We start from the raw sequence: 26,941 nt of genomic DNA, 5'->3' as shown, positions 1-26,941 counted from the left end.
GGCAGCTGGCTGAGGGGCCCCAAGTGGCTCAAAGCTGGTGTTGGCCTTCTAGTGGGCAGGCCGGGGCCCAGGGAGTCCTGGGGCTGGTGCCAGCCTGCTAGTGAGTGGGCTGGGTCCTGCCACAGAAGGCTGCGGGGCTGCAGTGGTCTTGGGGCTGGTCATGAATGCAGGACCCTTCAGGCTTTCCAACCAAAGGTCTCCTCATTAAATATACATTGGTGCTTACAGAATAGAGTCAAAAATGGCACCTCTGGCATATCCCACCTAGACAAGAAAGTGTGTTCCCGTATTGTCTGATGCAATCCATTCTGGAAGAGGCCAACTTTCTAGGCACATTATCCACTTTGGGAGTCACTTGGGAGCAGATGAATGACCAGGAAGTTGGTATTTTTTATGGACAATGTGCCATAACCAATTCTGATGGGTTCCATTGCGGAGATGCTGCATTCTGTCCCTAGATCAAACGGGCCATCCATGATTAAGACTGGACCCAGGCATTAGACTGGTCAAAATCCAGGCAACCATGCTAGCAATAGATAAGTCGCTGCCCAAGAATCGATCTAACTCACCTGCACAGTGTTAGAGATCATTTGGCCATTGCCCATGATCTACCTGTTTGGTCTCACCAATAAAAACAAGGTCGCCCCCTTTGGCATTAAGGACTCTGAGAATAATTTGCCTCACAATACCCAAGTACAAATCAATGCCACTGCTTATACTGCACATATTAAACCTCAGTGTGCAGAGGCTCATATCATTGCACCTGAGATCTGATGGTACTAACCTTGGCCCTGTGAGCCCCTGTAATCCATAACCATGTAGAGACTTCTAAAGTTTAAGCAAAATTCAAAGGACTTCCCTCTTCTGCCATGGCTAACTTAGTGACCGACCAGTGATGCACTTGATGTGAACAAACACAACACTGATAATATAATCAAGGGACATACTTTCCTGACCAAGGAAAGGGTCCCTACAGCTGATGGCAAACAGACTTTCTTTTTTTTTTTTTTTTTAAGGAAATGGAGATCCATTGTTTTTTTATTTTGTTTTGTTTTTATAAATTTATTTATTTTATTTATTTTCTTTTGGCTGCGTTGGGTCTTCATTGCTGCATGTGGGCTTTCTCTAGTTGCGGCGAGCAGGGGCTACTCTTCGTTGCGGTGCACGGGCTTCTCATTGCGGTGGCTTCTCTTGTTGTGGAGCACGGGCTCTAGGCACGTGGGCTTCAGTAGCTGTGATGCGTGGGCTCAGTAGTTGTGTCTCACAGGCTCCAGAGAGCAGGCTCAGTAGTTGTGGCGCACAGGCTTAGCTTCTCCGCAGCTTGTGGGATCTTCCCGGACCAAGGCTCGAAACCATGTCCCCTGCATTGGCAGGCTGATTCTTAACCACTGCGCCACCAGGGAAGTCAGAAAGTCAAACAGACTTTCTAGGGCCCCTCACCCCCTCTACTGACTACTTGCTATGCTCTGACTATGGTAGATACTTGTATAGAGTAATTACTCATTCTATCATACGTGAACCTACTGAAACCGAAATGAAATGACTCACCAAGACACTCTATATATTATTGATATTATCAACTGAATTATGAAAAACAAAACACTGGGTTCTTGAAAAAGACATTCGGTAGACCTTGTACCTCTCTTACAACCCTAGTATACAACCCTCATAGGTTATCTTAATACCCACTTAAACCTTGCTTTCTTAGAGTTAGGTCTTCCTGCTGCTTGAGGCATTACTTAGATTCATTCCCCCAGTCTTTGGGGCCAATAACTTGGTCTGATCATCAGGCTTACTGGCACCTTATAAGTAGAGGCCTTTCTATACCAGACATTTCTGTCGGACTGATCACTCATGTTGATTGTCATGGTGCACCCTGGCCACCACTGTTTTATCCCACTCCCTGCTCTTCCTCCTAACATCACCTGTAATCTGTGTACCCTGCATGTCAGTATTTCATTTTGGGCACCCTCCTTCAAAATCCCTCCAGCTTATCCAACACGAATGTGCTGTTTTCCTACCATTTGCACTCAGGTGCTCACTGTAGTGAAAGTCACTGGCACTGACCTGGTCACACATGATGTCATTCAACAAACACACCATTAATGCCAATCGTGAAATGTCAAAACACTCTAATTATAGGTGGCAGACAGCTAATACTTCAGATGTTTTCCTTGAAGGAAAACTCCTTGGCAGTCATGGTAGCTGATGACCACTTGGCTTTTGACTATTAGCCATCAGAGAGAGTTCTGTTCCCCTAAAAGCGTTGCTGGCTGCATGTGGGTAGGCTCCACTAGCAAGGTGCCCCAGGAACACAACAATGAGACAACAAATTAAGATAAGTAATTGCAAAGCGAAGCAACCGACAAGAGGTTAATCTCCAAAATACACAAACAGCTCATGCAGCTCTATATCAAAAAAAGAAAAAAAAAAACTCAACCAAAAAATGGGCAGAAGCTCTAAATCCAAAGAAGACATACAGATGGCCAAGAAGCACATGAAGAGATCCTTACCATCACTAATTATTAGAGAAATGCAAATCAAAACTACAATGAGGTATCACCTCATGCCAGTCAGAATGGCCATCATCAAAAAGTCTACAAACAATAAATGCTGGAGAGGGTGTGGAGAAAAGGGAACCGTCCTACACTGTTGGTGGGAATGTAAATTAGTACAACCACTATGGAGAACAGTATGGAGGTTCCTTAAAAAACTGAAAATAGAAGTACCGTATGATCCAGCAATCCCACTCCTGGGCATATATCCGGAGAAAACCATACTTCAAAACGATACATGCACCCCAGTGTTCATTGCAACACTATCTACAATAGCCAAGACATGGAAGCAACCTAGATGTCCATCGACAGAGGAATGGAAGAAGAAGATGTGATATATATATACAATGGGAAATTAATCAGCTGTAAAAAAGAATGAAATAATGCTATTTGCAGCAACATGGATTGACCTAGAGATTATCATACTAAGTGAAGTAAACCAGACAAAAACAAACATCATGTGATATTGTTTATATGTGAAATCTAAAAAAAGTGATACAAATGAACTTATTTATAAAACAGAAACAGACTCACAGACTTTGAAAACAAATTTATGGTTACTAAAGTGGAAACGTGGGGGGAAGGGATAAATTAGGGGTTTGGGATTAACAAATACACACTACTATATGTAAAATAATCAACAAGGACCTACTGTATAGCACAGGGAACTCTACTCAGTATTCTGTAATAGCTTATATGGGAAAATAATCTGAAAAAGAATGGATATATGTATATGTATAAATGAATCACTTTGCTGACACCTGAAACTAACACAGCATTGTAAACCAACTGTACTCTAATGTAAAATTAAAAAAAATTTTTAAAGGGCAAAAAATAAAATAAGTAATTACATTACTAAAATATTTGAACAGAATTCTGGAAGTATACTGACACTTTCCTGGCTCTCTCCAACACCCTGGGATAACTGAATTCAAATATTTTCTTCAGGCATTGTCATCTGAATTATGTTGCTTGTGCTACATATTTCTCCAGCAAAGATGGGTCTATTTGGGATCAGCAGAGAACCACAATTCAGGGTCTGGAACCATGGCAAGCCATAGGCAAGTCCCCACACAGCAAGGAAAGAACACTTTCAGAGAGAGGGAAAGGAAGATGGGAGGCCTGTAGGAAACAAAGAGTCCATAGCTTTTCATTGAATGAGTCCTTGCCAGGAACCAAGAGGAGTCTTCTTTTTTTCCTGTTGGGCTTGGCTATGTCCTAGAATGTGAGAACTCTCCCTTCTGGTCTCTCAACTCTATTTTAATTGTGGTTTCTATTTGTTAATTTTTTACAGCGATGTGTCATCATTCAGTCAGTAAACATTAGGAAAGACACTGACTTCATTTTTCATATCTGACTCAATCTGCTTGAGACAACTGCTCACCCTGCCTGGCCCACAATGGGTAAACAAGTTAGGAAGGTTGACATATGCGCCTGTCTTTTTTGTGTCAGCAGGTAGCATGGTCCAAACTTGAAAACCTACAGCTTCTACCCCTGTACACATTAAAGGGCCAACCCATTCTCCTTTGCTCAAGCCACCTCAAACCACTTACCCTACATTCCTTAGAAAGTACCTTTGTGTAATAATTTTTTTTTAATTTGCTTATGCATGTGGCGACAGCAGTCTTAACATCTGATTCATTTTAGGTAGGGGGTTGATCCTGCCTCCAAAGGGCAGGGATAAAACAGAAAGTGGTTACAATGGAACATGTCTTTGGGTTTATAAACACACATTCAGGGTAGGGGATTTTTAGAAGACGAGGAAAAGAAATCCAAATACAGATATCCACGTATGATAATGTTTTTAGATGCATTGGTCACAAAAGAAAACCTTTGAAACTTCCTTCATGGGCTCTAGCAGTAGAATGAATAAGTAAAAATGCTGTAGTCTCACAAGTGAGCAACACAAGTGAATGGATGATTTCTGTTCCAATATATAAAAACTCAGAGTGATCATTCTTGTCTTCACAACAAGAAAATACCTGATGAACCTGAAAAGCAATATCTGTTCTTAGATTTAAGAGAGATTTGAGATTACATGGCATACCAATGCTCCCAAAAATGAGAGACAGGTGAATACAGAGAATAACCACTTACCTGGAGGAGAAACAACTGGAGTCCACAAACTCTAGGAGCACAGAAACTGTTAACAATGAATTTACTGGAGACCCAGATTGGACTCGCTTGAGAGTTAAAAGCTTTAGTGAGTTGAGTCTTAAGGAACCCCACAAACTCATCAATTTTTCCTGCAGGATCCGAAGCAGGTTCTCACCTTGAAGACTGGAAAAAATGCCCTCATTCTTCATGCAGAAAATGATAAACACACAAAGCATTCTGTTCTCTGTAACTCAGGCCATTCCTTAAAGAAAACTTATTTGCTAAAACCTTATCTTATTGGGGAAAGAGGACAACTCCCACACCCTTCAAATTTCCTCTCTACAAAAGATGAGGAATAAATCTTTTGCCGAGAAACTGTTCTGAAGTTTATAGTCAAGGGATTTTGTCCCACCAAAACATTACAAGTTTAATCATAACATAAAAGAACATTTTCCCACCCAAACACCTTCCCACCATATCAACAGGGCTCCAGTATAAAAAGAGTGAATTGAAACAGAGAGTTGCTAGACACAGGCTACTTAAGATAGGCTTTCTAGGGATACCCAAACAGGACACTCATATGCAGCATAAGTAGTAGTAAAAGGGAAGTTTATAGTGATAAACATCTATATTAAGAAAGAAAGACATCAAATTAACAACCTAACACCTCAGAGAACTAGAAAAAGAACAACAAACTAAACTCAAAGTACAAAACAAATCCTCTGAAAACTACAAAACATGGTGAAAGAAATTAAGAAATGTATAAATAAATGGGAAAACTCCCAATTTCATGGTTCAGAAGACTTCACATTGTTGAGTTGCTGCTACTCCACAAAATGATCTAGAGATTCAACACAATACCTATCATAATCCCAGCTGTAATCTTTATAGATATTGGCAAGCTGTTTCATAAATTTATGTGGAATTTCAAGGGAACTAGAATAGCCAGACCAATCTTGAGAAAGATAAACAGGAAATTCCCTGGTGGTCCGATGGTTAGGACTCCGAGATTCCATTGCCAAAGGCCTGGGTTCAATCCCTCGTCAGGGAAATAAGATCCCACAAGCTGCTCAGTGCGGCCAAAAAAACAAAGTAGTAGTATTAACATTTCCTGACATCAAAGTGTTACCGAGCCCAAGCTCTCACTCTGCTCGCGGCACGACAGGCCAATGAATCGGAGACAAGGTGTTGAGACAAGGAACACGACAAGGTGTTGAGACAAGGAACACGACTCTGTTTGGAAAGCCGGCCGACGGAGAAGATGGCAGACCAAAGTCTCAATATAACCATTTTATTGGGGTTTGGATGCCAGTTTCTTTTATAACACAGAGAGGGGGAGGAGATGAGGAAGTAAAGTAAAAAGGCCATAAGTTTTGCAAATATCACCTGGAGGGGATGTGTTAATTTCTTCTTCCTTGTAGCCATCCACAGGTGGACAGGTTCCGGATGTTTCCCCTAACAAAGGCACTTTGGTTCAACATTCAGGCAGAGGGGCAGGGTTCCCCGAGGCAGGCCATTATGTATAGACAGTATCCTTTTAGTGAACAAAAGCAGCGGAAAACAAAGGTTGAAGTAAAAAAAATAGATCCAAGGTGTAGTCAGATTTGGCTCTTCCCTGTTACAAAAACATTATACTAAGCAAAAGTAATCAAGATAGTGTGAAACTGACACAAGGCTAGACCATACAGATTTATGGAACAGACTGAGAACTGAGAAATAAGCCCCTATATCTGTGGTCAACTGATCTTTGACAAAGGTACCAAAAATGGGGAAAGAATATTCTTTTCATAAATCGGTGCTGGGCCAAGTAGATAGCCATATGCAAAGAAAGAGGTTGTACCGTTACATCATACCATAATCAATAATTTACCAAAAAAGATCAACGACCTAAACATAAAACAATATAATACCAATAAAGATGTTAAAAAATAAATAAATAAAATACTTAGATAAAACATAGGGAAAACTTCCTGACCTTGGATTTGGCAAAATACTGTTAGATATGACACCAAGAGCAATAATAGGTAGGAATAGGAAAAATAGGTAAATTGGACTTCATCAAATTAATGAATTTTATGCTTCAAAGGACACCAATTCCCTGGTCATCCAGGGGTTAGGACTCCAATCTTCCACTGCAGGGAGCACAGGTTTGATCCCTGGTTGGGGAACTAAGATCCGCATGCTGCTCGGCCAAAAAAAAAAAAAAGGACACCATCCAGAAAGTGATAACACCCTTAGGAATCCTTGTGTGCTATTGCTGAGACTATTAAATTGTGTCGCCAGGATGAAAAACAACATGGCAGTTCATCAAATATTTGGAACTGAGTTACCGTTTGATCTAGCAACTCTACTTCTGGGTAAGTACTCAAAAGAATTAAAAGCAGGAACTCAAACAAATATATGTCCACTCGTGTGTCTATTAGCATTATTCACAATAGCCAAAATGTGGAAGTAACCCAAATGTCCATCAACAGATGAATGGATCAAAAAAACTTGGCACTGGGGCTTCCCTGGTGGCACAGTGGCGAAGAATCCGCCTGCCAATGCAGGGGACACGGGTTTGAGCCCTGGTGCAGGAAGATCCCACATGCCACGGAGCAACTAAGCCCGTGCGCCGCAATTACTGACCCTGCGCTCTAGAGCCGATGAACCACAACTACTGAGCCCAAGTGCCACAGCTACTGCAGCCCGCATGCCTAGAGCCAGTGCTCCACAACAAGAGACGCACTGCAGTGAGAAGCCCGCGCACTGCAACGAAGAGTAGCTCCTGCTCACCGCAACTAGAGAAAGCCCGCGCAGCAACGAAGACCCAACACAGCCATAAATAAATAAATAAATTTATTTATTTAAAAAAAAAAAACACTAGGATGGCTGGAATCAAAAAGTGAGATAACAAATGTCAGGGGTATGGGGGGAAATTTGACCCTCATAAACTGGTGGTGCGAATATAAACTGGTGTAGCCACTCTGTAAAGCAGTCTTGGAGTTCCTCAAAAATTAAACCTAGCGTTACCATATGATCCAGTAGTTCCTCTCCTAGGTACATGCCCAAGAAAAATACATGTTGGAACAGAAACTTGTACATGAAATTTATAGCAATGTTATTCATAGTAGCCAGAAGGTGAAAACATACCAAATATCCATGAACAGACAAATATATAAACAAAACATGTTTTATCCATCCAATGGAATATATTTATTTCAGCCATAAAAATGAAAGAACAATTGATACCTGCTACAACACGGTTGTCCCTTTTTAAAAAATTATGCTACATCAATGAAGTCAGTTGCAAAAACCATAGATACTAGGATTCTTTTCATATGAAAACCCTGAAAAGGGAAATTTATAGAGACGGAACGTAAATTAGGCGTTGCCTAAGGCTGGGGTTTGGAGGAGGAAGATGGGACGATTGGGGGTGACAGATAAAGGGGAGACAGTTTTCTTTTTGATGTGACCTAAATGTTCAAAAATTGTGGTGATGATTGCATTTATCTGTAAATATACCAAAAACCACTGAATTATACACTTTAAAGTGGTGCAGTGTATAGTATGTACATTATATCATAATAAAGCTGTTGAAATAAGTAAATAAATGCCTTAAGCACTTTGCAATGCAAGAGTTTTGCAATCCAGTCTCTTCAGCATCTTGGAGTTTCCAGGTTAACACATCCATCACCTCACATTGTTTGTGTGTATGTGTGGTGAGAATTTTTAATCCACTGTCTTAACAAATGTACAATATAGTATATGTAGATCAGAAAATCATCACATTGTAATCTTTAAATATAGACAATTTTATTAATCAATTATACCTCGACAAATCTGGGGGCGGGGGAAGAGGTTCCAGGTGCATCTCAAATTTACATAACGATTTATTGTTTTCTTATATTAGTGAAAATAGGAATCAGTTGTCTTAGGGATATTATAGTCGCTTACATTTCAAGTTCTCTAGGGACAAAGGCAAAAACTAAAATAAATTTCCTTACCTGAGAATTTAATGAATACATCTCACACCCTGTGCTTAGATTGTAAAGAGTCCTTGAGCCCAACTAGGACTGTAGGGTTCAAACTTCCCACCAGAGCCAAGTGCTTGGGATTCCTTCTCTTAAGTACCAAAAGAGTGGGGTTGGACCACGGATGGATGAAAGAAGGCTCAGCGCTGTCAAGGATCAAAGATTAAAATGGATGGAATTCCCTGGCGGTCCAGTGGTTAGGACTCTGTACTTTCACTGCCGAGGGTGCAGGTTCAATCCCTGGTCAGGGAACTAAGATCCCGCAAGCCGCGCAGTGCAGCCAAATTTTAAAAAAATTAAAAATAACTTAAAACTGAAGATTAAGATGAAGCCAGATTCTTTATTACAGATGGTGAGGTCACATTTCAGTTTCTGTGTTTCTGAAAAAGGGTCACAGTTCCTTGAGTGGCCTCCCAGCCTTACACCAAACCCTTGAGAAATAAAATACTGCCTGCCTGCCATGTCAGTAAACAAAGGATGTTACATTTATCAGCACCTGCAGTGAGCCGGGGAGCCCTGAGGGAACTCAGGAAGGAAACAAAGAATACCTGCCATCTAGCAGCCATCAGACTGCAGCCACTCCCAACAGTGGTGAGCCCTGAGGAAACTCAGGATGTGAAAACATAGGACACTGTAGCTGAGGTACACATCAAAGGAATGATTTCAGTGAGTCCAGACTCTTGCATCTTCCCATATATAGAAAAGTGCTAAATTCCTTAACTTGAGATATCTAGTTTTCTTTTATTAACAGTAATCTTTTGTTCCTACTACCTGCCCTTTGTTGCAAAACTCCTATATATCCTAGCTACCCCCTCGCCTCCTCAGAGCAATCTTCTCAGGGTTGCTTAAGATGCTGCCTCCCAGGCTTGAAGTCCTCAGTGTGTCTGCCGAATAAAACATAACTCTCAACTTTTAGGTGGTGAATATTTTTTTAGTCGACACCCCTGGCCCCTAGAGAACACAAGACCCTCTTTTCCAGTGTGGCCAGGTGTTGGGTTGCACCCTGCAGGTTTGCAAACCCATTAACTGCCCAGCCTCAAGACCAAAGAAAGAGCCCGGAATCAACCATAGAGAAATCAATGGTTTAACGGATAGGGGATCTTACATGTCTGAAGCAGAAGGCTCCTGGAGCTACACCCCACTGTAGACAGCAGATGTCAGGCAGGACAAGGAGCAGTCTTCGTTGGGTTTTCCAGTTATGGAGGAAACTGACCTCAGATTGGCTCCTCAGGTACCAGGAAACCTCACCACCCCTTTGATAAACTATGAAAGTGGAGATAGTCTGATCTGAAGATTAGAACAATCACTAGCCGGGGGCAAGCACCTAAGCATTTACTGATTAGGCTCCAAGATTAAGAGGGAGGATCAGTCATGTGACTAGGGTGTAGGTGAAGCAGGGCCTGGTAGAGCAGGGGATGTACAGAGAGCAAGAGAACAGCCATCTTGGGTGGCCTGATCATACGCCTGCCCGGGCTACCCTCATGCTCTGTGCTTAGTTGCTCCATTGGGAAACTCAGTCAGAAATTCCCTGCGCTCATGTGTTCATACAGAGCTGGGCGAAAAAGTTCTGTTTCAACGCAAAGGAATCAGGCTGGGTCAGGTTTCCGCCCCACCCGCTGCCCTCAGCACGGGTCGGGGCAGGGGCGGGGCGGAAGCTAGTTTCCAAGAGTCACACGTCCTCCCGCCCAGCTGTCACTCAAGCACTGGGGGATGCGGCCTTGCAAACTGTCCAATCAGGGGCGCCGCTTGGGCAGGTGGGTGGGGCGACGCACCGCTCTAGCTCAGGCGTTTTCACTCCCTCAGGCCTGGCTAGCGATCCGGTTTCCTATCCTTCAGTGACGGTGGTGGCAGTGCCTCGGAGTCTGTCGCGCTGTGACCTGCGGTGGTCGTGGGAGTCATAGGAAGGATGCGGAGAGACCCAGGAAACCTAAAAATGGTGAGTGTGGGTTACCAGGGTGCGGAGTTGGAGCGGGAGGGAAGGAGGCGTTGGCTGGAATTGACCCGAACCAGCTGTGATGGTACCGGGCCTCCCCGCTGTCAACTCCGGAGTCTTGAGGACGCGAGTGGCGCCGCTCGGACCTCGGTCCCCTCCGTCCGGCAGCGTTGGGGCGGGGCCGGCAGCCGGGACCCCTGTGTCCTGTCCCGTCACTGCAAGCTGCGGCTTCGGCCCCGGCCCCGCAGCCCCACGTCCGCCCCAGATTGTGTTGTGACCACCGGGAGGGTCATCAGGGGACCATCGTGACTCGGTCTCCGTGGTTCGTGCGTGAGAGGAGCTGTGGTCTGGGGGGTCCCCAGTCCTTACTTTCTCCCAGGGGGCACCCGTTTTCTCTTTGAGTTTTCCAATTATTTGGGTAGCAGAGTCTCAAGTCCACGACCCATTCCCCTCAGCCTAGCTCTTTCTAGGGTAATAAATCCCTAAATTTTCACAATGCACCCCACATTCCCAAAGCCATTTCCTTCTCTGATTCACAGCATCGTTATCAACTATTTGTCCTCCGTGGTACATTTCAAACAGACCCAGTATTTTAACTGTTTATCATTTTCCCCCAGAGCCCTGGATGGCCCATTTTTTTCAGTTTACTTTTGTCTGTGGGTGTTTTCCATGAGAAGAAAGCAAAGAATAACCTCCTGGAATTAGGTTGTTCAAAATCCTTGTGCCTCTCCTCCCAGACTCATTCCTGGGCACAGACATCCTATGGGTGGAGGTTCCTCTTTAAAACTTCCCTGGGTGATACGTGCTGTCAGCGTTGGCCCTCCCTGGGATCGTCACCTTTAAAAGATTTATTCATGTATTTAAACATCATTTTTCAATCAGATAAAATGTATTTAATCAATACAGCTTCAAAGACAGTAGTATAAAATATTTCCAAAGAGGCAAAAGTGGTGAATTTCAGAAAAAAATAAAATATTCCAGGATTACATTCCATTTACAAATTCTTGTTTTGCTTTTTTTCTTCCCCCAAGCGTGTGTAGTAAGTTTCTGAGGACTGTTCTTTACTTTTGGGTGATTTCAAATGAAATTCTCAGATTGTGTGGTGTCTGCTGAGACTTGCAGACCAAGTGTTCAAGTGCGATTAATTATTTTCAAACCAGTTTCTTGCTTTGGAAATAATCATTAACTGACATCTTTTCTTCTGAAACGAGTAGATATTTTGTGTTTTCTGGTTGAACTAGTAACAGTGGCTTACAATTTTCTTATCTCCTTTCCACATAAACGATGGGTTTAAATTATTTTGCTGGATTGTTCAAACACCAGGTTTGTGTCAGTTAAAACATCAACCGTGTTCCGAAGCACCTCCAGTGCAGAGCAGAGGCCTATATTCAGTGGTCCACGCTTCCTTGAGCCTGTAAAGAGAAGGACTTGCAGGCCCAGTTGTTCTTCCTGGGGAGCCTCCCCTGCAGGTGTCCTACCTGCTTACACCCATCACACAAGGAGACTTATGCTGAGAGAAGCTACAGAGCCCTGGAAAGCTGGGGGTGCACCTGCAAGGAGGTGGGATTGATTCCCTTTCTGAGGTTGTAGTTGTGGTTCCATAGGCCTAGACATTTCTAGACGTCGTGTTTGAGTTGTGCATCCACAGTGTAGGTGCACTCTGTAATTTGTGCACATTGAGAGAGTCTGTTACGATCATATCCTCTGTCTTGTGGACAAAGGGTTTATGAATTTGGGTCAGAACCTTAAATTGGATCAGGCTGACAGTTTCCTCACTTGTGAAACTAGAACCTAGTGGAGGCAGGACTTCCATGCTTACAGGACGCGGGAGGGCATGTGGAGCTCCCAGAATTCATTCATGTGGCTCCTCAGCTGTCCCTACCCTCCTTCTCCAGCGACTAACCCACTCTAGGGGTTATATCTTAGACGCCAAGTCTGGTAATTTGGTCATCTTTCTGAAAGTGGGTTTTTCTTCTGAACTGTAGCTAGAAGGCTGCTTATCTGTGTTGATTCCAGTATTTGTGTTTCTTTTGTTGTTGTTGAAATCATTTATTACTTCTGTGACAATTTTTAATCCAAAAATGGTATTTGAGTACCAAATTAAAACACTGTGATTTTTAATGGTGGTTTATAGCAGAGCAAACGATTTTATTTTATACAATTTTAAAAACTATACAGTTTCTCCTTTTAAGGTGCGTTCCCTCATGCAAGTTCTCCAGGTTTATTGCAGTCGCGCGCGCGTGTGTGTGTGTGTGTGTGTGTGTGTGTGTGTGTGTGTGTGTGTGTGTAAAAGGTGGCTCTGTTTTGTTCTGGGGTTGGTCCAAAACCAGGTAGAGTTCCAATGCATGAAAAGCTTTAAAATTCTACCTTAAGGAGGTTGAATAAGCCAATATCAATTTCCAAGTACTTTGCAAAAATTGTTAAATTTTTCACATAAATACTGGAACCCTCAAAATCACACAGTCATTTCAAATATGTGTTTCTTTCTTTGGATTTCTTTCTCAACTGAAGATTGCAGTTCTTTGACTCTAGTTTCCATTAGCTTTGGGGCTTTTAGTGTGTAAGTTGATTGAGAGATACGATGTGAGTAAAGCAAGAAAATTGTGGAACCAATTAGAATTTTGTTCCATTTAGGCAAAAGAACTTCAACATGAGATGGGTGTATTTAAGTGCTCAGGTGCTTATTCCATTAAAAAAAACTATTTATTTATTTTACAATTTTTAAAGGTTATACTCCATTTACAGTTATTAAGTATTTATCTTTCTCTGACTTATTTCACTTAGCATAATGCCCTCCTGTCCCTGGGGAACTTTGACATTTAAAAGGCCATGCTATTCCTAAAGCAAATGAATTCTTATTTTAATGGATGTGAGGAAAAAAACAATTGAATTTATATTTCTGTTGATAATGAAGAAAACACCTCAAAGCTTTTATACATCTTTTAAATTCCTAGTCTATTTCAGGGTTTAATTGCAAACCCCTAATATTTTATATTATGCCACTCATTCCTGAAAATATCCCCAGTGTGAAATGTAGTGAACGGACAAACTATAATGTTCTTGTCCTTTTAGTTAGAAGGGGATTTGTAAATCTTTGACGGTGTGCAGTTTTATATCTGTTAGCATTTAAAGGATTAAATCTTGGAGTGGTTTCCTATGTAGAAAAGTTAAAATAAATTTTAAAAAGCAAAAATTAATTTAAAATAATGATTAAGCATGGGAAAATATGACGTATATCAATTTCTCTCCTGATTTTAAATAAATCATGCACATGAGGGTTAAAAAATATTCCTGAAATAAGAAACTTAATGACTCCCTACCTACATATCCTCCTCCACTCCTGTACTCTTACTCCACCCACTCTCAAATTACCAGTAATTTTGATTACTTCTTGATCATCCTGTTAATGTTTCTTTATATAAAAACAAGCCAGTGCGAATGCGTGTTTCTCTTACCTGGGTTTGTTCTTATAATGAGTAGTCAGGATCCACATATTTGATGTTTGACTACTGAAAGATAAGCCTCACCCCTTCTTTTTCCCATAGTGCTTCTTATCAGGACAGGCTGATAAGAAAGCCTAGAGGCTCCTGCTCTGTGAGCTGCTGTTTGCTGGGGTCTCCTCCTGTGCGCTGTGCTGCTCTGTGTGGCATTGCTGATCCACCAAGCCTGGGTTCTATATACAGAGACAGTTTTGGTAATTCCTTATCTTTTGGGAGCAGGAGCATGGGAATGGGGCCCTCCTTATAGTGGTCCTGAGCCCATGGCTTGGATGGAACCTATCTGTGTTTGGAGTGAAGGTGTGACTGAGGCTGGGTTCACCCAGACCTTGGGGCGGGATGGGGGGAATCTTCGGGGGGTACTCGGATGATTATACCCTGTGAATGAGGTGAGCCCCTTGGATGGTCACTCCGAAAAGAACAATTATTCCAGAGAGAAAGAGAAGAGAGGGTAAAGGTAGCTAGTCGGTGCCAGGCTGAGTCCACTCCTAATACCAGAGGGCGCACCAGGACCCTTAAGTACCTCTGCTGCTGCTGCCCCTGCCTCTACTGCAACAAAGATCCTGACCCTCTGAGTTACGGTGGACAAAACCCATAGCCTCACTGCGGCACAGCAAAGGGATTAATTTAAAACAATTTAAGCCTAGGGTGCTTAATTTCTATAAAGTAACCAGTTATCATGAAGGAGGCCTCTGACCCTGATGGCACTGGGGTGAGGCTGTCTGGAGGAAAGAAATTATCAATACAAGAGAAGAGAGGACACCCTCTCCCCCAGAGTATATCCAGTGACCTAAAATACAAAACAGGGAAGGACTGGAGGGAGGGAACAAGAGAAGAAAGGTACTGAAACAAAGGAACACAATTTCACTCAATTGTAAATCCAAAATATGCTAAAAAAATTTGCATAGCAAAAAGATGGAAGGGGCCTGCTTGGCTTTTGGTCCTCTATAATATGGGTTTGAATTAATATTAACATCTCCTGTACTGCACTAATTCACAAAACTTCATGTAATTAATCAAACTAGGTTTCAAATTACAGGTATACCTGGGGATCCCACTAAATTTAAACAATTTACCTCATCATCTTAGGAAGAATTACTGACTATAATATGAAAGACAAATAGATATAGTTTGCCTTCAGCAGCAGAGCTCTCATCTTGCCTAAATTTCTCATAGTCGTATCGCCCATTGTCCCAAAATATCCCATAGTGAGCAGGGAAGCTCTGAACCCATGGTTCATTAAGTAAAATTAAATTAAGTCTTCTACTTCCAAATTGACTAGACAAAATGAGACTCCAGAGAGAGACCTTAGCTATCAGTTAAATTAGTTAATATGGCCTGATTTAAATTAAACAAGGCCTTGAATTATTGAAAACCATTATAAGAAATGTATTTAGGGAGAAGTGATTACCGCCAATTTTCTTCTTTTAATAGCCTTATTTGGTCTGCCCTTAAACCTGGAAAGGATGATTTACACCTCATAGTAGATTACAGCAACCCGAGCTGTGGTTGCATCAAATTAGCCCCTATTCCTAGTCTCCAACATTATGGAAATTACTTACTCCATCCAATCAGCGGCTGGTAAATATCCTGCTCTCACAGATTTGATAAGCCTGTTCTGTTCAGTGCCTATTTCAACACCCTCTCAGCTGCAGTTGCCTTCACCTCTGAAGGGACATGATACACCTTTACCTGGTTACCCTCAGGGAACCTCAGCAGCTTGGCCATCCCACAGTCTCTGCAGGAAGATCTGAACTGCATGCACTTTGTTCCAGGAGCACAGGTATGACATCACACTAACGACATCCTCCTCTGAGGACATTCATTTCTCGTTCATTCAGAACATACAATTATTGAAAAAAGGAGCTTGCAAAAAGTGTATGGGCCATTGACCCCACACATATGTGAGGCCCTTGGTTAAGTTTCTGAATGTTTTTTGGTAATTAGACAGCTGCTCCCTCCCTGACAATGTGAAGAAGTATCTGTAGTCCCTCTCAGCACCCACAAGATCTACTAGGTTCTTTTGGTGCTGGAGAGACAACATATTCCTTATTTACGAATTTTACCTGAGCCCATTTTTACTATTACTTGGAAATTGGCCCCTACCTTGAGGGCACCCCTACTACAGAAGGCTCTGGACTGTGTTTAAATGGCCATACAACAGGCACTCCTGTTAGTTCCCTTGGAGTCTCCCTCAGTATAGAGGTTAATGCCTCCTGGAATTACCCATGATGGCCTTAAGTTGTCTATAGGCTTCTGGTGCAAGGAACTGCCTTAGAACTTCAGTTATCACCATGTACCGGGCTCTCTTGAAAATAGAGGCTCTCACAAGTGCTGAGCATGCGATCCTCTGCTGAGCTGCCCATTATGCCTTTGACCTTGGAAATAGCACCCCATCGGGTCAGCATGCCTACCAACACCTCCATGTGACATGATGGAGTCAAACCTGTCCTGGCCTATGCCTCCTGCAGGAGGGTGGCCTCTTCCCTATTCAGTCCCTTGAAAGTTGCTTTGGTGTTGGAAAAGGTCACCACTTCCCCAGATGGAGGTTTCCCTGGGATTGACGGAATGCACAGCTTTTGGGTATGCATAGACTTTAAGGATGACAATATGCATTCCTACATGATGAGCTTCATGGAGAGTTGCTGCTCTTCATCCCTTAATTGTGATATCCCTGATGAATGACCAAACCCCAGGGTCACACTAACCAAACATCAGGCAGTCATCTTACTACTGACCAAAATTGGCCTCATCTACTTGTATTCACAGACTTTTGGACGATTGTCCAAGAGTTGCCCCTTTGTGGTAAAAGAACTTTGGGAACCTCTGAACTCAAGAGATACCAAAAATATAAATCAAGGTAAATCTCGTCTAACATGCCCTAGGTCCAGAACACACTGTCTTGCCAGGACAATCCTCATCCATGTTGGAGTTCTAGACACTATTGATAGTAACCATGGCACTTCTCAGAATATGCAGTGCAGTTCTCTTCAACATGGCATTCAGTGGAAGTTTTACCTCTCTTACTGGTCTCAGGCTCATGGAGCACCATACTGCCTTATTGAATAAGTTCAAATCAGTTGAATGAAAGGTGTCCTGTTTCAGTCATCAGTCAGTCAAATCAGGGGTGAATTGTAATTCGTTTGTCTTCATCTTTTTTTTTCTAATACACTTCAGTTGTTTTAGGGTAGTTTTAAGTTTACAGGAAAATAGATCAGAAAGTATAGAGAATTCCCACATAACCCCTCTGCATCCACAGTTTGCACTATTTTTTACTTCTTGTTTAACTGGTACATTTGTTCAAATTGCTCAGCAAATACTGATACAGTAAATTGCACGGTTTACATTAGCATTGACTCTGCGTTATAAGATCTGTGGGTTTGGCAAATGTTTAATGACCTGTGTCCTTCATTTCTGTATCACATACAGTAGTTTCACTTCCCTAAACATCTTTTATGCCCCACCTATTCATTCATCCCTCCCTCCAACCCTCAAATCCTTCACAGCCTGAGATCTTTTTAACTGGCCCATAGTTTTGTCTTTTCCAGGGTGTCATTCACTTGGAATCATACAGTGTGTAGCCTTGTGAGATTGGCTTCTTTCACTTAGCAGTATACTTTTAAGGTTCCTCCATGTGTTTTCATGGTTTGATACCTCATTTCCTTTTATCACTGAACAATATTTCATTGTAAGGATATACCACTGATTTATCCATTTGACTCTTGAAAGATATCTTGCTTAACTCTTAACCCTTGCCAAGTATGAATAAAGTGCCTACAAACATTCATATGTAGGTTTTTGTGAAAATGTGAGATTGCGAGGTCAACTCATTTAGGTCAATACCAACAAGTGTGATTGTTGGATCTTAGTATGAGAAGTAAGAGTGTATTTAGTTTTGACAGAAAATTCCTGTCTTCCAATACAGGCATATCAAATTTCATTCCCACCAATGATGAATAAGGATTATTTATAGCATCACCTCTTCACCAATGGCTGGTGTTCTGAGTGTTTCAAAATTTTTGGCATTTAATAAGTATGTAGTGATAGCTCATTGTTTTATTTGTAATTCCCCAGTGATGTATGTTGAGCATGTTTTCAAATTCCTTATTTTCCATCTGTCTTTCTTTGGTGAGTAGTCTGTTCACATCTTTTGCCCATTTTTATTTGGAGTATTTGTAATCTTATTGTTGAGCTTTAAGAGTTCTTTAGATGTTTTGGGTATCAGTTATTTATCAGATAAGTGTTTTACAAAGGATTTTCTCCTGGTGTGTGACTTGCCTTTTCATTCTCTAAACACTTCTTCCAGAGCAGGAATTCTTCATTTTAATGAAGTGAAACTTAGCATTTTTTCTCTTTTGTGGATTTTTTTGTGTGTGTCTTATTGAAAAATTTATGACCGAACCCAAGGTCACCTATAGTTTCTCATATGTTATCTTCTAGCAGGTTTTTGCTTTTTCATTTGACATTTAGATATATGATTTGTTTTAAGTTAATTTTTGTGAAAGGTGTAAGGTGTGTGTCGACTTTCATTTTGTGTATGCTCATGTGTGTTTCTATGTGAATATCTATTATTTACAGCATTGTTGAAAAGGCTTTACTTTTTCCATTGAATTGCCTTTACTCCTTTGTCAAAGATCAATTGACTGTATTTGCGTGGGTCTATAGGAAAGCAATTGACTTGTGTATCCTTCAACCTTGCTATACACTGTTACTAATTCCAGGGGTTATCTCTGTTGTTGTGGATGCTATCAGATGTTTTGCATAAACAATCATGTCATAAGGAACAAAGACAGTTTTATTTGTTGTTTCCCATTCTGTATACCTTTTATTTCTTTTTCTTAACTTACTGCATTGGCTAGGGCTTCCAGTACATTGTTTAATAGGAGCAGTGAAAGGAAACTTCCTTGCCCTATTCCCCTCTTAACAGTAAAGCATCCAGTTTCTCACCACTCAGTATGATCTAACCTACAGGTGTTGTATAGTTGTTCTTTTTTAAGAAGAGAGACTTCCCCTCAATTTCTAGTTTGTTATCATAAATGGATGTTGGATGGTATCAAATCCTTTTTCATGGTTATTTCCTCCTCCTTTTATTTATGATTTAGTAATTTCTGTTTTTCTTCTTTTCTGAGTTGTCTTGATTAGATGTTTATCATTTTTATTAAATTAATATTTTCAAAGGACTAGCTTTGGGATTTGAAAACTAAGAATTTTTGGGGTTTTTTTTAAAGAACCATACTTTATTCTTTCTTTTTTTTTAATTTATTTTGTTTATTTATTGTTGACTGTGTTGGGTCTTCGTTGCTGCGTGCGGGCTTCTCTAGTTGCGGCAAGTGGGGGCTACTCCTCGTTGCGGTGCGCGGGCTTCTCGTTGCAGTGGCCTCTCTTGTTGTGGAGCACGGGCTCTAGGCACGTGGGCTTCAGTAGTTGTGGCACACGGGCCCAGTAATTGTGGCTCGTGGGCTCTAGAGCGCAAGCTCAGTAGTTGTGGTGCACGGGCTTAGTCGCTCCACGGCATACGGGATCCTCCCGGACCAGGGCTTGAACCCATGTCCCCTGCATTGGCAGGTGGATTCTTAACCACTGCGCCACCAGGGAAGTCCCAAGAGAGTGTTTTTTTTTTCTTTCAAAACTTTAAATACAGGCATACCTCAGAGATTGGGGGTTCTGTTCAGGACCACCACAATAAAAGTGAGTCACACTTATTTTTTGATTTCCCAGTGCATATAAAAGTTATGTTTATACTATATTGTAGCCTATTAAGTATGCAATAGCATTATGTCTAAAAAAACAATCTACATAGCTCAATTTTAGAACTTATTGCTAAAAAGTGTTAACTATCATCTGGCAATGTAGGGTTGCCACAAACTTTTAATATGTAAAATACACAAAATCTGCAAAGTACAATACAGTGAAGCACAATGAAATGAAGTATTCCTGCCTGTACAGTATTTCACTCCACTCTCTTCTTCCTTATGTGGTTTCTGTAAACAAGTCTGATTTAATTCAAGTCTTTTTTTCTCTATGCAAATCAAAACTACAATTAGGTACCACCTGACACTGGTCAGAATGGCCATCATTAAAGAGTCTACAAATAATAAATGCTGGAAAGGGTGTAGAGAAAAGGGAACCCTCCTACACTGTTGGTGGGAATGTAAGTTGGTGCAGCCACTATGGAAAACAGTATGGAGGTTCCTTAAAAAACTAAAAATAGAGTTGCCATATGAGCCAGCAATCCCAGTCCTGGACATATAGACAAAACTATAATTAGAAAAGATACATGCACCCCTATGTTCATAGCAGCACTATTCACAACAGCCAAGACATGGAAACAATCTAAATGTCTATCAATAGATGAATGAAGAAAATTGGTCTATATATATACATATATATATAAATACACACACACACCAAAAAAAAAAAAAAGGAATACTACTCAGTCATAAAAAAGAATAAAATAATGCCATGTGCAGCAACATGGATGGACCTAAAGATTATCATACTAAGTGAAGTAAGTCAGAACGAGAAAGACAAATACCATATGATATCACTTATATGTGGAATCTAAAATATGACACAAATGAACTTATCTACGAAACAGAAACAGACTCACAGATATAGAGAACAGACTGGTGGTTGCCAAGAGGGAGTGGGGGACGGATGGATTGGGAGTTTGGGATTAGCAGATGCAAACTATTATATATAGAATGGATAAACAACAAGGTCCTGCTGTATAGCACGGAACTATAGTCAATATCCTGTAATAAACCATAATGGAAAGGAATATGAAAAAGAATATATATGTATAACTGATTCACTTTGCTGTACAGCAGAAATTAACATTGTAGGGATTTCTCTGGTAGTCCAGTGGGTAAGACTCTGAGCTCCCAATGCCGGGGTCTTGAGTTTCATCCCTTGTCAGGGAACTAGATCCTGCATGCATGCCACAGCTAAAACCCAGTGCAGTCTAAATAAGTAAGTAAATAAAGTAAATAATAAATAAATATATATATATATATATTTTTAAATCCACAACACTGTAAATCAACTATACTTCAATAAAATAAAAAAAATTTTTTAATCTTTTTTTCTCTATAACTAAGGTGTTTCTTCTGCTAGCTTTTTTCAATATATGCTCTTTTTCTTCAGTTTGAATATGATATACTTGGGTGTGCTTTTTTTTTTTAATTAATTTTATTTATTTTTTGGCTGCATTGGGTCTTTGTTGCTGTGTGCGGGCTTTCTTTAGCTGTGGCAAGTGGGAGCTACTCTTCATTGCAGTGCGCGGGCTTCTCATTGCAGTGGCTTCTCTAGTTGCGGAGCATGGGCTGTAGGCGCGCGGGCTTCAGTAGTTGTGGTGCACGGGCTTAGTTGCTCCGCGGCATGTGGGATCTTCCTGGACCAGGGCTTGAACCCGTGTCCCCTGCACTGGCAGGTGGATTCTTAACCACTGTGTCATGGGTGTACATTTTTTAGCGTTTTCATCTTGTGTTCTCTGAGCTTCCTGGATCTGTGGTTTGCCATCAATGATTAATTTTTGAAAAATCTCAGTAATTATTATTTTGCTTATTTTTTCTGTTTCTTTCTGTCTTTCCTTCAGGTATTTCCATTGTATGTATTTTAAACATTCTGTCATTGTCCTACAGTTCATGGATATTGTGTTCTTCATTGTTTGCTCTCTTTTGTCTTTGAACTAGCTTCTGGTGAAATAGATTGTTTTCAGTATAAGCCTTGTATCTTTATTTTCTGTTTCCCAACTTTGAAAACAGTGGTTTCCTGTGACTTCAGAGCTCTGATGGAACTAAGAAGAGTTGTCAATTTCAAGTGTTTTCACTTTTTTTTATGAGGTTGGGAATGATGGCATCTAAAACCAGAAACCAGAATTCTGACTCCAGTTTTTGATGACTGGCTGCTGACAACCTTAAAGTCTCATCCCCCCTCATTTCTCTTTGACCCACATCTATACAAAGTGATAAGAGTGCCTTGGTGCTCCTTCCTTTGGCAGTAGCAAAACAGTCAGTCCTCATAAGATCCTGTTCTTGTGTGTGAACCCGCACCCAAACCCACCCCCTAACCTCAATTAAAAAAAAAAAAAAAAGTCCAGGCACCTTTCCTTTCTCTCTCAAGCCATTTCATGACAGCTGGAGAAGTATGCCTTACTTTCCCCAGAGACCTCAATTATGGAAGTAAACCCTTTCATTCACTATTGGCAGTATGTGGTGTCATCAACTAAGGAATTCGTATGTTCAGTGGTCAAGCCATCATACTTCTGTAGACCAGATAGGAGCTTGGGAATTAGAGAAATTGGGAGAACAGCCTCTAGAATGGCTGGTTGGGAAACACCTCTTCCTGCTGTTTGAAAATGGAGATTTTAGAGTCGTTTGGAGGAAAGCACTGCTGAATCCTTCATATATTTTATGGGCAAATTAGCCATGAATCCATAGTGATTTTCAGTGAACACACTTGCAGTCTGCAGCTGTTCCTCAAGGTCAGCAAGGCACAGGGCCCAGTGTTCTGGTTCTGCCATAAAGAGCTCTTCTGGCATATTATCGCACTTTGTGTGCCTCTAAGCAGCCCCAAGGCGCACAAGTATAGGGACTTTGTGGTCTAAGTTGTGACATCTTCTTCCTAGTATCTGAACTCTAAGTTCCAAATAACTTTCTAGTCCATCAAACCAGAGAGAGAAAGGGAAAACTGAGCCTGTGGTAAGTATGACACAAGTTAAAAGCAATATTTCCTGACAAGGATATTTTCATTCCACCAGCTACATCATACCACACTACTTCTATCTAAAGGCCTGGAGTACTTAGGGACGAAATAGCCAGCTGGACCTTATTAAAAGCTGGATTTCTACAGGTGTTCTGGATTCTCATGTTTGGTGATAGGGATAGAACTAAAAGCTTTTAGTTTTCACTATGTTTTTATTTAGTAAAATCTTACGCAAATTTGACCCTTTGGCTCATGGTGTGCTGTAAATGGTGGGTAATAAGAAGGGCGAGGGAAGAGTTTTCCTCACAAGGAATCCATGATCTTAAAATGATATTTGTTTCATGTGTGTAGTGTTTCTGTCATTTCCCAACATGCTCTGGACCCTGCAATTAGAGAGAAATAAGATGTGACGAGATCACAATAAAACTATGTAAATAATTTGCATGTTTTCACGATGCTGTTAAACTTATGAGGAAGTGTGGACAGAGAGTAAGTTTCTGATGACCAAGTCATAGAATAGATGTTTGGAGATGACAGGATCATACATAACCTTCGTATAAGTGGTGTACAGATGTCCAGTGCTGTTAGTCTCACACACCCTACTATACACATATTTGGGATGTTTTAGGACTCAGTGACCTTTGAGGATGTGGCTGTGAACTTCACCCTGGAGGAGTGGGCTTTACTGGATCCTTCACAGAAGAAACTCTACAGAGATGTGATGTGGGAAACGTTGAGGAACTTGGCCTCAGTAGGTGAGGATGACAACTTACCTTTACTTTGTCAATTAGAGAACACATGTTTCTTGCTCGTTAACATTGTTCCAAGATGTTGAATGTGGAAATGCAGGATATTGCTAAATAAACTAGGCATGGTCACAGCCAACAATGGACTTAGATAGTTTTTCTATAACTTCTAATATTTTGGGATCATTTTTCTTGGTCTGCAATTTAGGAGAAAAATGGGAAGATCATGACATTGAAGATCAGTACAAAAACCAGGGGAGAAAACTAAGGTAAGTCACACTCACAATATAAAATAGTGCCTCATGTGAGTATCCTGTTATGTTATGCAATTTTAAAAGAAGGAAATAAAAGAAATAATGCATGCTCCAAATTTAGTTATTCTTAGAAAATTTTCACCAAAATTACTTTCTTATGTGACATAGATGTTCAGTGTTTGCAAAATCGTTCAACACTATAAATAAACTCTATATGAATGTCACTGTTTTGATGATTGCAAGAGCATTTCTTATATTCAACTTGAAACAACTCAGACAAGGCATAAAACCTACACTATTGCTATAACTGATAAAAATGTACTTCAAATATCCTACTATTAAGTATAAAATTGTTAATAAAGACCTCATTGATAATATACTCCTTGTTTTTTACAGAAGTCATGTGGTAGAGAGACTCTGTGAAAGTAAAGAGGGTAGTCAGTGTGGAGAAAACTTCAGCCTTATTCCAAATCTCAATCTGAACAAGAAAACTACTGGAGTGAAACCACATGAATGCAGTACATGTGGAAAAGTCTTTACGCGTCATTCATCCCTTAAGAGACACATGAGCTGTCACACTGAACGTAAACCATATGAGTATCAGAAACATGGAGAGAAGCCATATAAATGTAAGGAATGTGGTAAAGCCTTTAGCTATCTCCAATTTTTGGAGGCACATGAAAAAAATCACAATCGAGAGAAAAAATATAAATGTAAGGAATGTGGAAAAGCGTTCCATTCCCGCGCATCCTTTCAAACACATGAAAGGATTCACACAGGAGAAAAACCCTATGAATGTAAGGAATGTGGGAAAGCTTTCATGTGGAGCACAGCGTTTCGAAGACACATGGTAACACACACTGGAGATGCTCCATATACTTGTAAGGAATGCGGGAAAGCTTTTAATTATTCCTCTTCCTTGCGAACACATGAAACAACTCACAGTGAAGAGAAACCCTATCAGTGTAAACAATGTGGAAAATTCCTTAGATATTATCATACTTTTCGAACACATGAAAGGACTCATACAGGAGAGAAACCCTATGAATGTAAGCAGTGTGGTAAAGCCTTCAGTTGTCCCAGTTCTTTTCGAAAACATGAAAGAATTCATACTGGGGAAAAGCCTTATGAATGTAAGGAATGTGGGAGAGCCTTCAGAGGTCTCTCAAGCCTTCGAGCACACATGATCACTCACACTGGAGATGGACCTTATAAATGTAAGGAATGTGAGAGAGCCTTCATTTCTCCTAGTTCTTTTCGAATACATCAAAGGATTCACACTGGAGAGAAACCCTATGAATGTAAACAATGTGGTAAAGCCTTCAGTTACTATAATTCCTTACAATCACACAGAAGAACTCATACTGGAGAGAAACCCTATGAATGCAAGGAATGTGGGAAAGCCCTCTCCCATCACCAAACCTTAAAAATACACATGAGACTGCACACTGGAGAGAAACCCTATGAATGTAAACAATGTGGTAAAGCCTTCAGATATTACCCTTCCTTTCACAAACACAAACAAATTCATACTGGAGGGAAACCCTTCGAATGTGAACAATGTGGTAAAGCCTTCAGTTATTACAATTCCTTACAGTCACACGGAAGAACTCATACTGGAGAGAAACCCTATGAATGCAAGGAATGTGGGAAAGCCCTCTCCCATCACCAGACCTTAAGAATACACATGAGACTGCACACTGGAGAGAAACCCTATGAATGTGAACAATGTGGTAGAGCTTTCAGATATTACACTTCCTTCCAAAAGCACAAAAGAGTTCATACTGAGAAGAAACATACTGAGAAGAAATTCTATGAATAAGGAATATGGAAAAGCCTTTAGTTGATCAACTTCACTTTGGAAACATGAAAGAAGCCACACTGGAGAGAAAGCCTGTCAGTGTAAACAAGGCAGGAAAGCCTTCAGATATTTTCAAAGTTTGAAAACACATGACAGGACTCCCATAGAAGAGAAACCTTGTAAGCAATGTGGTAAATCCTGCAGAGATTACACTTCATTAGAAACGTGCAAAAGAACTCATACTGAAGAGAAACCCTGTGACTGTAAGGAATGTGGAAAAGCCTTCAGATGTTATCAGAGTTTTTTTTGAAGATGTGAAAAAGATCAGAGTGGAGGGAATGTGGTAAACCCTTCATTTGTCACAAACCGTTTGAAGACGTGTGAGAACACACACTGGAAAGACACCATATAAATGTAAAGAATGTTGGAAAGCCTTGAGTCATCCCAGTTCTGAAAGGATGAAAGAACTCACTGGACAAAAACTCTTGAGTTAAACAGCCTGGGAAAGATTTCAGTGAGCCTACATCTTTACATGTAAAAAAGAATATAAATGTAAGTAATATGAGAAAGCTTGATGGAAATTAATCTATGTGTAACGTTCCAGAAAATAGGAAAGAGTTGTTATTAAAGTTGTAAATATGTTGTCTTTATCAAGCCTCTTTTCTTAGAGTGCACCATTGGACAGTGGATTTCTAGTAATTACTCTCAGAAATGAATACAAGGTGAGATGATTTTATAAGTCATATGTTTCCACAGCAGTACATAAGATTAATAGGTAGTGCTTTTTCTTTAAATCAGTTAATAATATTTTCTCTTTCCTGTTTGAAACCTGTTGGATTATAGGTGAATTGAAGCGTATTTCTAATAATGAAATTAGGTTAACATTGTTTTATAATGTTTTATTTGTTCTGTGTTAAGGGGCCACTGAAAAATGACAGTTTGGTATTTGGATTTTCCTAATGGCCTTGTGGCAGTTCTTGGATATCCTAGTCCAGTATATATATTTATCTTTCTTACCGACAAATCTCCTTTTTGGGGGTGAAGAGTATAAGAGGCTTTTTCCATTTTCCATACTAATAAACAGTTGAATAAATACTTATGTATGCCTCACTTATAAAAGAATATAGTTTCCATGTGAATTATTATTTTCATATTTGGGTCTTTGCTTTATGTTCTTCCTTCTGACTATAATTTGGTGAATAGACTTTGAATTAAGAAGAGAGGCCTGATAGGGCAACAAAATCTAGAGCTAGAGTTATCCCCCCTGTAGGTAATGTTAGGAACTAGATTTTCCAGAACTCATCCCCTTTGTGGTTCCTTGTTAGAATCCACCAACAGT

The 26,941-nt window shown here is 40.6% G+C and overlaps 1 protein-coding gene across 4 annotated transcripts in view; it reads left to right on the top strand.

The window, feature by feature from the left end:
• LOC309658667 (uncharacterized protein) overlaps positions 1-26,724 on the top strand; it is a 167,611-nt gene extending 140,887 nt beyond the window's left edge. For 2 of the 4 annotated variants that reach the window (XM_082457507.1, XM_082457509.1), the window contains 3 exons: positions 23,430-23,556; positions 23,756-23,816; positions 24,198-26,724. In XM_082457507.1, the coding sequence (XP_082313633.1) occupies positions 23,430-23,556; positions 23,756-23,816; positions 24,198-25,623 (1,614 nt within the window). In that variant the 3' untranslated portion in view covers positions 25,624-26,724. Of the gene's footprint in view, positions 1-10,468; positions 10,602-23,429; positions 23,557-23,755; positions 23,817-24,197 lie in introns of all 4 variants that reach the window. The other 2 variants (XM_082457506.1, XM_082457508.1) reach the window with 2 other exon arrangements.
• Positions 26,725-26,941: the final 217 nt, after the last annotated feature.

Source organism: Balaenoptera physalus, assembly GCF_965194825.1.
Source record: "Balaenoptera physalus genome assembly, chromosome: 3".
Lineage (NCBI taxonomy): Eukaryota > Metazoa > Chordata > Mammalia > Artiodactyla > Balaenopteridae > Balaenoptera > Balaenoptera physalus.
The sequence above is the reverse complement of the archived record's forward strand: the minus strand, read 5'-3'. Positions and strand labels throughout refer to the sequence as shown.